The sequence below is a fragment of the Botryllus schlosseri genome, chromosome 7, assembly GCF_051294905.1.
Source record: "Botryllus schlosseri isolate E-star chromosome 7, Bs_hap1, whole genome shotgun sequence".
Classification (NCBI taxonomy): Eukaryota; Metazoa; Chordata; class Ascidiacea; order Stolidobranchia; family Styelidae; genus Botryllus; species Botryllus schlosseri.
In genome coordinates this window covers 4,300,262-4,313,090 of record NC_137242.1, presented here as the reverse complement: position 1 = coordinate 4,313,090, position 12,829 = coordinate 4,300,262, and the positions used below count along the sequence as shown (strand labels likewise).

General features: G+C 40.2%; 1 protein-coding gene across 1 annotated transcript; it reads right to left on the bottom strand.

The window, feature by feature from the left end:
• Positions 1–5,138: 5,138 nt before the first annotated feature.
• On the bottom strand, positions 5,139–10,996 carry LOC145443726 (Fanconi anemia group D2 protein-like). Its single transcript, XM_080321676.1, has one exon. The coding sequence runs from the start codon at positions 9,600–9,602 to the stop codon at positions 5,622–5,624; it is 3,981 nt and encodes a 1,326-aa protein (XP_080177802.1). The 5' UTR covers positions 9,603–10,996; the 3' UTR covers positions 5,139–5,621.
• Between the last annotated feature and the right edge of the window lie 1,833 nt (positions 10,997–12,829).

The window sequence follows — 12,829 nt, the reverse complement described above, 5'->3', positions numbered from 1 at the left end:
GTACCGTATTCTGACCCAAAGGACCCAAGCCTTATTGTTCTCCAGAGAAACCCTAATTGTGATTTTAAAACAATGAAATAAATTCCAACACCCGCGTTTACAGTAAAATCTGCTGGATAGGCCTACCTCACAACGAAAATGCAGGGCCTACGCCGCATCACGACTCAAACAAAGGGAGGAACATAGAAACATGCCAACTTATATCTTCGTTAGAGCTATACCGTCAGAGTGGTTTATAGCTGTATTCAATCGGCCGATCATCGTGGTTTTGTCTATTCCGCTGTTTGTGAATAACGTCATTGGTAGCCTGGGCCTCATTTATTATATGTAATAGATATATAATGTATACATGCACTGCTTTGAAAATAAAGCATTCCAGTTGAAATCGACAGTATGGATACGAAGTTAACATTTTGGGATCATTTGACTGGTGGGGACCGCGAGCGATCAAATTGTTTGAATCGGACTCGCGAACCAAATTGAGTTTGACACCCGTGACGTACAAGGGTAAAAGGTGCGTACACACACTACGCGGTGGATATGTTGTCGAGCAACTGATACCGATTTCACTGTTTTTTTTTCGAGGCAGTGACGTAATCCTCTCGCGAGTAATAATTAGGGCTGGGCAAAATCGAGTATTCGATTCTAAATCACGTAATATGCTTCGAGTCGAGTCGAGTAATCGAGTATCACTTATTATGACGTTACAACAGGATGTACTATGTCGAAGTCCAAATATGAACCTTTTATGCCACCACAAAGAACGTAATATGCCTGTTATCCATCACAATAAAGATAGCCTACTTTGGTATTTTTTCGACCATACCGATTTCATTGCACTTCTTAACAATTTTGTTGCATGATAATGACTTCGGAAATGTGTTATTTCCAGTAACGTTCGTAGCTTTAAACTGTGCCTGGTATGCTCAAACACGGCCAATCAAGGTTTCCCGGCTTCCTCACTGGAAAATAGTATCAGAACTATAATTCTCGTCAGTAAATTAACTTTCAGTTGCGAGGACCGTATAATTTCAGTACTCGAAAAAATCGTCTTTTACTACTCTACTCGAATCATTAAAATTACTACTCGATTCAGATTCGAGTACTCGAATCATTTTGCCCAGCCCTAGTAATAATTCTCTCAAACTTTGCAATGTAAGCGCATCATGGGCGTTCCTCATTTGTGAACTAGACAAGCACAGCTGCCAACAAGTTTTTAGAATTGCGACCAAGCGACAAAAGTTACGGACTCACTCTACTTTATATCCTATCAAGTTTATTTGAATAATTCCACGGCAGAAAAAGTGAGATGCATGGACAATTTTCATGCGCACTCCATCCGGATTTTCATTCGCACCACGCTTCTCATTCGCCTTGATTTTTTTTCATTCGCGTAAGTGCGAACCATTGAGAAGCACTGCTACAAAATAATTTACGCTCAGCGCCACCAAGTGTCGTTAGAATGTCTTCCAAGTGGGCCGTACTACAAGTCGTCAGCAACGAAAAAAATTGGTCAGGTGTAAGAATGACCATAGTAGTCGACAGACACCATGAATAACACAATGAATATTACTTTCCACTCGAGAATGTAGAAAAGTATCTTTCGTTGTACTACAACAAATTCGTTAAACTATAGTTTTTTTCATGTAAAAATTTGTCAGTTTTCAAGTTAAAAAAGTTTTTTTTCAGGCCAAACTACTTCGTAAAGACAGACAGTTCCAACCAGAGATGAAGATAAGTAGTACAATTTTAACATTATGTGCGAGAGAGAGAGAGATATGATATTCTTTTTCGCCTGCACCATCGAGATGCTTTGGCGACGGAGTTGCGATACGGCCCCATGAGGTCATCTAGTCTGCGCCCCCGTTTTTTTTCTCCTCCATGCTATCCGTGATTGCTGAGCGCCTAGCAGGATAGCTGCGGATACCATTTTTCCAGTCTTTGGTATGACCCGGCCGGGGATCGAACCCACGACCTACCGCTCGAGAAGCCGGACGCATAACCATTACACTATCTCGCTCTCGCGAAAACACCTAATTTACATACATGAGGGTAAAATTTTAGGTTTTTAGGTAAAAAAATATCTCCCTCCTCTTCAGCTAAAATCTGCTAAACCTCAAGGTTTAAACATTTAACTATAAGGCGGTCAGTGGAAAAGTGGAGATATTCGTTAAGAAAAATTACGTAAATACGGATATTTTGTTCCGAGTCTACCGATTCGTACTCGTACACCAAATAACATCGCAGCTAACCAAAGATATAGCCTATCCGAATTGATGCACGATGATAATTTCGTAATTTTACTTTCGAACACAAGAAGATTGCGATACATTGAAAAGATATGAAAGTTTTTTTAGACAACATCGCTGAAATGGGGTAAAAAGCGGGTAATTCGGGAGTCGAGTCAGAAAGACGACCTTTTTTGTTTTGTACTATTGGTCGAAATAGTTTCAAAATCACCAGTTTTCTTTTCCGGTACTAAACAATTTTTGAAAAGTGTCCTCTATTTCGCATCTCAAAATATGGTTATGGTTAACCCTTCGAATCTGACTAATGCTATGCGTAGTCGAGGCCTATCTCTCATGACTAGGGCATTTTTTACCTAAAAAACGGAAGATTTTGACCTAAAAATCAATATTCTGACATTTTTTGACTTTAAAAAACTTAATTTTGTCCAAATGTTGACCTAATTCCTAGCGTATGCAAATTCGGTGTTTTCCCACATAATGTGAGGTCTACTAGTTATCTTCAATTCTGGTTAGAATTTTCTGTCCTTACGAAGTAGTTCGGCTTGAAAAAACTTATTTTACTTAAAATCTGACAAATGTTTTCATGAAAAAAAACTTGATTGCAACGAAATCTGGCCTTATGAAGAATTCCAGTAGTTCATGGTAGAAATAATTAAAATATGTTGTAGTACAAAGAAATATATACTTCCAAATATTTTTGGATAAAAAGTGTCTGTACATACTAATTAGCTTGCCAAGAATGGAGAAAGGATGTTCAACCATAGTGTCCTATATGGTGTGGACACAAACAAATCTCACGGCTCAGTGAAATTGGTACGTCACATTTTTCCTTTGACTGAATCCAATTTTACGGTAATTTTTGACCGGCTTGCCGAGCATCAAATTTGATGAAACGGGTATCAATCGAAGGTTGTAGCTGTGCTGATTACGAAAATATAAATTTTATTTCGCTCGTGGCCCTCGAACTCTCACAATAAGCCTAGGATTTTTCATATTAATAGAGAGTGACATAGTGACGCAACAATGCTGTCTAGCGAAACGAGAGCGTAGCTCGGGAGTAAATGAGTGGCTGCGCGGCACGATACCAACAAAATGCAGATTGTAAAAAAATTGACTTTGTTTACAATTTTGACATTTTTTGACTTAACGCTACAATTTTGACCTAATTTTGACTTTTTTTGAGATGTTATAAAAATGTCCCTACTCGATCATGACCAATAACTCAAGTGTGTCAGAAAAGAGATTCGATCGGTGACATATTCATTGAGGGAGATAGGGATATTTGTTCGATATTCACCGTGTTTCGATTACATTGGCCATTCTACACCAGGCCGATACTCTTTATTTTTTTATTCTGTATTTACCGACTATTGTAGCATGGCCATGGCCAACTTCTAGGCTTTTTATGAGACACCGCTCTCACGAGTATAACTGGGCGAGTAGGCTAGGAAACTAGATAATTAAACCTCCATGCTCGCATGAAGTGGGTTATTCGACTGGAGTAACCGATATATTTCCACGAAAGTCTCCGACAATGTAATTTATTTATCGGTTGGGTGGTTCATTTGCGCAATTTCAGTCCCCATACATTCGCTCATACGACAGTTCCATCACAGTAAAAGAGGTCAGAAAAACTTCGAATTATACCGTCTACGATATTTTCAGTTGCCTCCTTAATCGCGCCAATCGTTAATGTAGTATCCCATACAACTTCTCCGTATCATTTATCGACGAATTAACTACGGGTCTAGAGGGCGCAACACCACCACATTTCTAAAAGGGGCATTGGGGTGAAACAAAGATATAGAACAACTGACAATAGCAAAGGTATTATTTGTATAACACACCATGCGGTCGAATCCTTATACCGCTGACCATATATATCACATGAATGGGATGTATAGCGAGCAGCAGCACAAACCCAGCTATCTGGACTGCCCGCTAATTATGTCGGTTTTCAGGTTTTGACGGTCCATGAGAGCGTATTTATGAATGTTTATCAAAAACTACTTACTTGACTAGCTTTAAGATCATAAATTCTACTTGAAGTAGTTTTCGACTGCTTTGTAGAGCAATGCTTCTACCCTAGTAGAATTCTGCATCCCCACTTCTACTTGAGTAGCTGTCTGGACTACTGTGGCCACCTCTGGTTTTGGGTGACATGCGCAGCTGTAGTTGTTCATCGCGCTGCATGCTCAAATGTCGGGCAACCCTTCAGTTAAATTCCTGATGCTGGTAAGCTTCCCCGCATAATATATAGGTAACCAGACCTATAGAATTTAGATCCTAAAAACGGTCATGGCATCAATGTGCATGCATGTTATCTGTACCACTGTCATTACCGTTTGTTGTCATTGTTTTTTATGTATTTTGGTTAAAATACATTTGGTCGCACCAATGTATCACTTCTGACTCAAAAGGTCCAAGATAGACATAGAAACTATAATCACGATTTACTATTAAATGACAAACTTCTAATGTCCGCGTTTGCAGTTAAATCTGTTATATTCCTCACAACGTTAACGCCAGATTACCACCGAAACAAAGGGAGAATAAACATTTGCAAACTTATTCCGTCGTCAAAGTCGGTGTTTTAGCAGTTAACTCAGCCGACCAATCCCAGAATTTTTTCCAAAACTCCATTGTTTGCGGATCCTGCTGATACCGGACACCACTGGCTTATAGGATAAGCTTCATAACATGACCATTGACCAAGGGTGGTGCCAAATTTACCCTGTCGCTATCAGACACTACTCAATAACACGTCTTTGTTGCAGGAAACATAAATATATCAGATACTGTGACTCTAAACTTTCTTGACTCTGCCTCGAAGAGCTCTCTTAGTGCCTCGTCACATACGATCAGTTTATCACATAGTCTGGCAGTATCTGGATGGCAGAAAAGCAAAGTTACACTCTTGAATGCGTTAGCTTTAGAGAAGAAATGGGAACTTCAATATATACAAGAAATGACTGCCAGACTCACCTATATGGGATGCAAATAAATAAAAGACATTGCCTTGCGAAGAACGAAGAATATTTCATGTGAGCTGTAATTGCGGAAACGCACTGTTTTTATGCGGTGTCAGGGATCAGGGGTGTCATGAATTTCAATATAGTGCATCCTCGTTTCACCATGAAACAAAGGGTGGACGAGCATGGTCAGGACTCAGGAGTCTATCCAGCTTTCATTTAACGCAAGAAATGAAGCTTCAAATCGACATGTATACATGGGTAGGATGCAGAAAATATTTTGTACAGAACTAAAAACAGATAAATATGCTGTCCCACAAAAATCGATGCCTGTTTCACTACGCAAGGATTTGAAGCAGAATCCGTTAAAGAACAGTGCCTTTGTTGAAGAGTTGGAACATCAGTAACTCTCGCTGTACGACATTTCCTCATATTCAGGGGTAGCGTCCAGATCTTCTTGCGAACTCCTCTGTTGAGTGAGTTGCGACAAAATTTCCTCACCTTGTATGTTCCGATTTTTCAAATTTCCCAACCAGAAAGCCTCTTGGCAATCGTGAGCGGTCAACATGGCCTTCACCCTGAACAACAGCGATTCCAAACACTTTTTGAGAGGGGGAACGTGCTTCGCTAAGACCACGTCTTGTGTCACCTTCGAATGGCAGGTGAGATGTTGCAATTGGCGCGTCGAAAGCTGAAGGTGTTTCAATGTACCAACGATATCGTCTTGGTATTGATGAAATAGTTTTTCACAAATGGGCATGCCGTTTTTGATGAAGTTTTCGATGATTACTTTACCGCTTTTCAGGGACGAAAGCACATTCTGTCTGGAGTGATATTCGCGTAACAGCCTCCCAATCACACCGATGACTTTCATACAATCATTCCATTTCAATAATATTTCAATACTAACAGATTCCTCATCCCTCGCTTTCAAGGCAGGAATTTTGCTAGTTTGATCGGCCATGATTTCCAAAAGCCCGCAGTAAAGTACGTGACAGTTGGATTTTTGGAAATTCGGATAACTGCTGTCCTCGGCGCCTAGCTTACATAGACCTTCGTCGACAAAATGAGCGGCACATTTCAACACATCGTCCGCGGTCAGCACATTCATTTTCAACAGGCTTGTCAGCAACTCGTTTGTCTTTCCGGCCGAGAGAGATTGATCCAAGCATACACCCCAGTCCACTTTCAACATTGACGTTGAAAACGAATGCAACATGGACGCCACCTCTTCGTTGGGGTTGTTCGATTCAAAACTAGCCAGCAAGAATAATATTTTCATTAAACCTACTGAAGACTGAAGAGAGCAATCCGCTATTGTGTTTTCGAAGTTTTTCAAATATTCAACACATCCTTTGATGAGATTCCTGATCGACGAGTCTTCGGTCAGTTCAGAAGAAAACCTACGAACGATACTGTACAGCACACGTTTCAATAACAGAAGATCCGATCTCAATCCTCTCCAAGACAATCCATGAAATATAACTTCGAGCGTATTTTCGTAGCACTGGATCAATACGCGTCGATTTCTAGGACCGAGACACTCCTGTCTCTTCTCTTCAAAAACGCCACTCACACTTTCAAGGTGATTGCACAAGCTCGGAACGAGATTGCATACCGTGTGTCCGAATTCATCTTCCGAAACTTTATCTAACTCTTCAAATCCGTGACTGGAAACCGGCAACAAAAATGGCACACGTTTCTCCTCGCTGCGAGCCGGCAGTTTATAGCACACTTTTCTCCTCAAATCCAGCAAGATGAACAGGGCCTGGCCGGCCGTCAACGTTGTGTTTTCACCGCTATCTTCAACACTGAGGTCGGCTTCAAATAAGTCTTCCGCCAAGGGTTTTTCCAGGACTTTCATCAACCCAGTAAAGAGTTCACGAAAATGATTTGGCTTCAGAGATTGAATACTGAAATTGGTTTCATTCTTCTTCTTCGCTTTGTTCTTTTTCCCGGTATTTTCGCCACTGATTTGAGATTGCGATGTCACGTTGAGTCGTATTGAATCGTTTTGCGTAGAAGAGCCTCCTGTGGAAACGCTGTTATGTTGAGCAAAGTTGCCGAAATCCGTCATCATCACAAGCGGGGCGTATTTATTAGAGAGAGAAGGCAGTAACGATTCAATCATGCAATCGATTTCAATGATGTTGTTAATACGAGAGAGAAGGTGATGGTATAGCGAGGGTTGATTACACAGAAAATTGATGTGCTCTCGGAACAAGTTCGTGGAGATGAACATTGCGTCTAAAGCCAATTTTTGCTCGGTCCAAGGTAGCAGCTTAAATTCCTTCGGATCGAAAACGGAATGATGGAATTCGACTGGCAGTAGACAAAACACAATTGCTTGATCCTTTTGCTTCTCAGACACGATTTTATAAAGGGCTTTGAAAACTGGACACAGAACTAAATGAGACGAATCGCAGAGTCGTGTTAAACGATATACAGGAATCACAGACTCCGTGTCTTTCTGTATTCCGAAACTTGACTTCAAATTCACATCATCATCGTCGCTTTCCTGCAAGAGTTTTTGGGACATACTCTTTTCAATGATGGAATACAATTTGGATTTGACGCGAGGCTGTATTGAAGCGAACGATACGTTGCACAGCTCGTCAAAAAAGTAAGAACCGATCCTATTGTCAGATGCGATCAATTCTTGCAATAAATTCAAAGTTAATTTCACCTTTTTATACGTTCCACTATTGCAATGTTCATTCATCCCCAATATACTAATAGTACTGACTGCTCCAATAACACCAATGCATTGGAATTTTGTCGAAGTGTGGGTTGCGTAGTTTCTCACGATCGTAACAAGTTCATCCTGCAATTCAGACGATTCGCACGCGCCAGAGCAAGACAGCTGATTCAGTATCGCGAAAATTTGACGCATCTGAGGCGCCGTCAGCCTTTCCATATGATCGACCATGTCTTTTATAATATCCGCGTACGCCGTGACGACATCAATGTTGCCGAGAACAATTTTCTGCAAGGCGCTCAACGCGGAGTCAACCTCGGAGGCGGAAAATGTACTCACGTGCTGCACAAGTGACTTGATCACCTTCTTCCGGAACGATGAATCCATATAATTGAACATGCACACGTAAAGGTGCGCGCCTAGATGACGGACACTGATTGTATTTGATGACAAGAATTGCACGGCAAGGTTGGATATTTTCGGAAAATATGGATTTAGCACATCTCCACTGTCGATAAAAGCAGCTTGCACCAAATTATCCACAAGAATCCCTTCCTGGACTTTACTTTTTAAAACGGCAATTGCGTTCTTCTTGAGCGTCGAGTTATAGGTGGCAGAGAGAAGAATGGCTGTGATCAAATCGGCACTCGTAAATTCACCGGCATTCAAATTTTTCAAAATCTTAACCCACGCTTCGGCAACAACAGATCTGTACTGAGCCGCATGCAAAATAGTTTCTGCTACCACATGTAAAGGAGACTGCTCCATATTTTCAGAATCTTGTGAATAATCTGACATTGCGAATGAAATGTGTGGCCTCAGTCGGGCGATGTTATCATCTGCATTGTCCGCACTTATCGTTTGCAGGAGATATTTGAGGATGAACGGGAATTCGTTTAAATTCTTTGAATGAAGGAGGGAGAATACGACATTTTCGATGTCCGTAACATATTTTTTGGAACAGTTCAAACTGCTTATTGTGCTCAAAATAGGGATTGTTAAGCTATGATTGGATGACAAGAAGTCTCTCAATTTATCCATTACGTTATCATGCACCTCGTCACCAATAATTTCCGGGAGGGTCGTTATGATCATGAACGATGCTTGCTTGCTCATTCTAGACGCGGCATCTATAAGTTTCAAAGCGATTTTCTCCGCATCATTCATAGTATTCAACCAGCGTAATTGATACAAAATCAATTGAGGGGCGTTCACAAGGTCAACACCTTCAACGTCACGATTTGGTCTGCTATCAAATTGGTGCATTTGGTCGATAATCATTTCTGCGAGACCCGTTTGTAGAGGCTGCGTATTGAGTAAGAGTCTTAACACACTATCTTGCGGAAACGACGGTATGTCTTCATCCGCATCTTTCTCGACAAGATCCGTCGCCAACATCATTCTTAAAAATCTCTTTTCCTCTTTCATGTATTGAGCAATGCCTTTTATAATTTCCGTGGTCACAGATGGGAAATCCTTGTGCGTCTGAATTTCGTGTTGAAATTTCTTCAGAAATTGACTCTGTTCAATTGAGATTGTGTTGGGTTTGTGCCCACCCATCAATATTACTCCACATTTGGTAATTAACTTTGAAAACAAGGTTTCTTCCGTGTAAGCTCCATCTATACGCGGTATCTTGGCGTCACTGCGCTTGGTCTTTGATAGTCTCTTGGAAAGAGGCATTATTAGTATGAAGGCGTCACTGTAATATAGCGTCAAATGAATGTTTTGCTGTAAATCGAAGATTGGCGCGTTACAAGGACATCATCTTAAATGGCACACTAACATCCACATCACCATTCTTATAATCATTTGCAATCAGGGCTGTAATGACTCGAGTCACGATTTTTGGGTGACTTGAAGAGTCAATTTGTGTATTGACTCGACTTGTAGACTCGAGACTATAGGACAGCCAAGACAGACATTTCATTGTAACTTCAAAGAATGGTAAAGTCGCTGCGTTATTGGTATTTCGTCAATCATTCCTGATATTAGGAAAATAGGGCCAGAAACTGTTCGGACTGAGGGAAATTACGATATTATGAATGCGGACCATTCTATATCACTCCTGCAGAGTTCAAAAAATCTGAGTTGAACTCAAAACAGAGCAGTGGACACAATGACTTGAGTTACAACACTATAACTGGACCCTCTACTCACTGACTTCACTTGATGGTGAATTGAAAATGACTCGACTTGACTCGAGTCAAAACTAGAAAAGTGCTAGTGACTTATGACTCTGAACCTTGTGACTTGGTTACAAGCCTGTTTACAATCCACGTACCTTATAGAAACATTCGGACATTTGATATTGAGGTTATGATTTCGCGTGGAACGCGATACATCACTCAATCATGCTTGTCATGTGTACGTTTATTAGCTTTCAAGTACTCGCTTCAACACTTATGCTGCTTATATACACCAGGTCAAGTAAGGGTGGAGAGTGGATGAGCACAGTGTGCCCACATGAATTAAATCAAGCAATGTGATTTTATCATGAAACTTATGAAGTCAAGTTTATTATTTGGCCCAAAAGATAAATCAAAGCAATTGAAATTAGTAGCCTATGTGCTCTAGTTTTGGTATTCAAAATTTCAAGTTCAGAATTCGGGGTGGAATGGAAGTACTTTTCCCACAATTAGTTGTGTGCAGACATGGGGTGATTACTTCATGAATGTAATCGATTGCGATTACGATTACTTCTGAATGACGCGATTACGATTACGATTACAGCAAAATCAGGAAGTAGTCGATTACGATTACATTGGAAAAGTAATCACGATTACTCACGATTACATTTATTTTGCATCTTACAAGTTATATCGGAAGACAATATATGGATTGCGCTGAAAAGGCCTAATGAGATAACAAACTTCCTTTAAAAAAAGATGCGTCATTGGCTTCTTACGTCATGGTGTACCGATTGCCCATTTTTATAGAGGTCGATTTATCGCACCCAACGATTTGCATTCTTGCCAGGTCCATAACCGCCGCCCCCAAATTTCCCAACAGGGTAGGGAGGGAGATCGAAGGGGACTCAAAAGTATTTCGTAATCCAACGTAAATTATAGTCTTTTCGAGAGATTTAAATAACTTGAAAATTATCTCTGGATAGCTTGATTTTGAAATGCATACGTCTGCCCCTAAAAAAAGGCATACATAATTTATACTAGGGTTGCATTTAAAACAAATGGTTGTTTAAAACACTTTGTTTAAAACATGTTTTAAACGGTGTTTTAAAAACAAAGGCTTAAAAAAAACTAAATTGTGTTTTGAAAGTTATTACGTTATGCCATAATTGTGTAAACACTTTCCAAAAAACATTTGGTATGAGCCTACGGACAATTACCACCCGATTTGGCCGACGTACATCGATATGGGATGGTTCGAACCCTCAAAATTGTCTGTTCAACATTTATAGTCCAGATATTTCGTAAAATGAGCTATATTTACCCTATATTTTCAATTGTCAATCTCAATCCACTAGGACGTTACAATTTTATATTCGTGACGTCATGGTTAAAAAAAAACATTTTTAAACAAGGGTCTTGTTTTAAACATGTCTGTTTCAAATTGATTTTTGTTTTAAATGCAACCCTAATTTATAGTAATAGGCATTTAGGTGCAAGTCAATACCGTGCCGCGACACACCAAAAGATATACACAGTTTCGACCAACATGCGACTTTACGAAGTGTGCTACTAAAGAAAGACATTGGTCGAAACTTAGGGTATGTGTCCATTGTCAATAGCCACGCTGGGTGGACGTGACTAATAGTCCGGCCCTTGCAATCTGAGCTCATAATGCAAATGCCACCCGGGAACCCACAGAGTTTTAAAGACATGACAATTTGTGTGTGCGTATCACCAAAGTTCTTGCGCCACTTCAATATCTTTTGATTATATAACAGACCAGAGGTCACGAATTAACAACATAAACTAAAGTAATTATAACAAGATATCGAACGTTATAATTATGAATTACGTGCTCCCAGCTCTACAGGTAAATCTGACCACCGGGGCTGAGAGAAGATTAAAAATTAATAGTAATATAATGCAATTACTAATAATATTGACGAAAATCAGTCTTCAACTTGAAAATACCACCCTATGGGGCCAAAGACCAAAGTTTGGAATCTGGGACGAATTGCTGTTTAGGTCCAGATTCTAGCCACAACCCACGCTAACATGTTATAGAAGCCCATGGCCATGGTGGCAGGGTCCAATGTTGAGTAAAGAATTGTGAAATAACGATTGACGCCCGTTTCAAGTAGAGTCATATGAGAATAAGATGCCGCCGAGGCCCGATGAAGCGAACATAAAATTATGCCTTCAACTTCATACAGATAATGTACTGCAAGCTGCCGTTACGAGAAACGGCAAAGACGGCTCGGTTATGATATATATCATTAGCTGTTGATTTTCACTGCTTCCTTGTGGAAACCGTAATGTTTTATTTGGCGAGTACAAAATTTCAAATCTTTGTCCGGTGTACGTAAGTCAGGGCCGGCCAACCCGTGGCCCGCGAGAAGGTTTTGAGTGGCCCGCAAGGTAATTTTAGAAATTAGTAATTTTACCAAACATGGATGGCCTAGATTTTGAACTGGCATTGCCAACCAAAAATTTTATTAGTCTGGCCGCAACACTGGGGATGTGATGACTAAAATATCAGTTTCGACGCATTGGCAGATACATATGGGTCAGTCAAATTTTGATAGATCTTCCTACATTACAATAAAGCAGAATATTCTGCGGTAGATTTATTTAAAGTAAAAATTTTCTCTACGCTTCCCGCAATATTGTTACTCGAGTTCTTGCTTTTAATATTGTTACCCACTCCTTAAAATGAAGGAACGCCTAATGTACCAGATTAAGTCTAATTATAATCGCAATTACGAGAGAAAGTGTTGT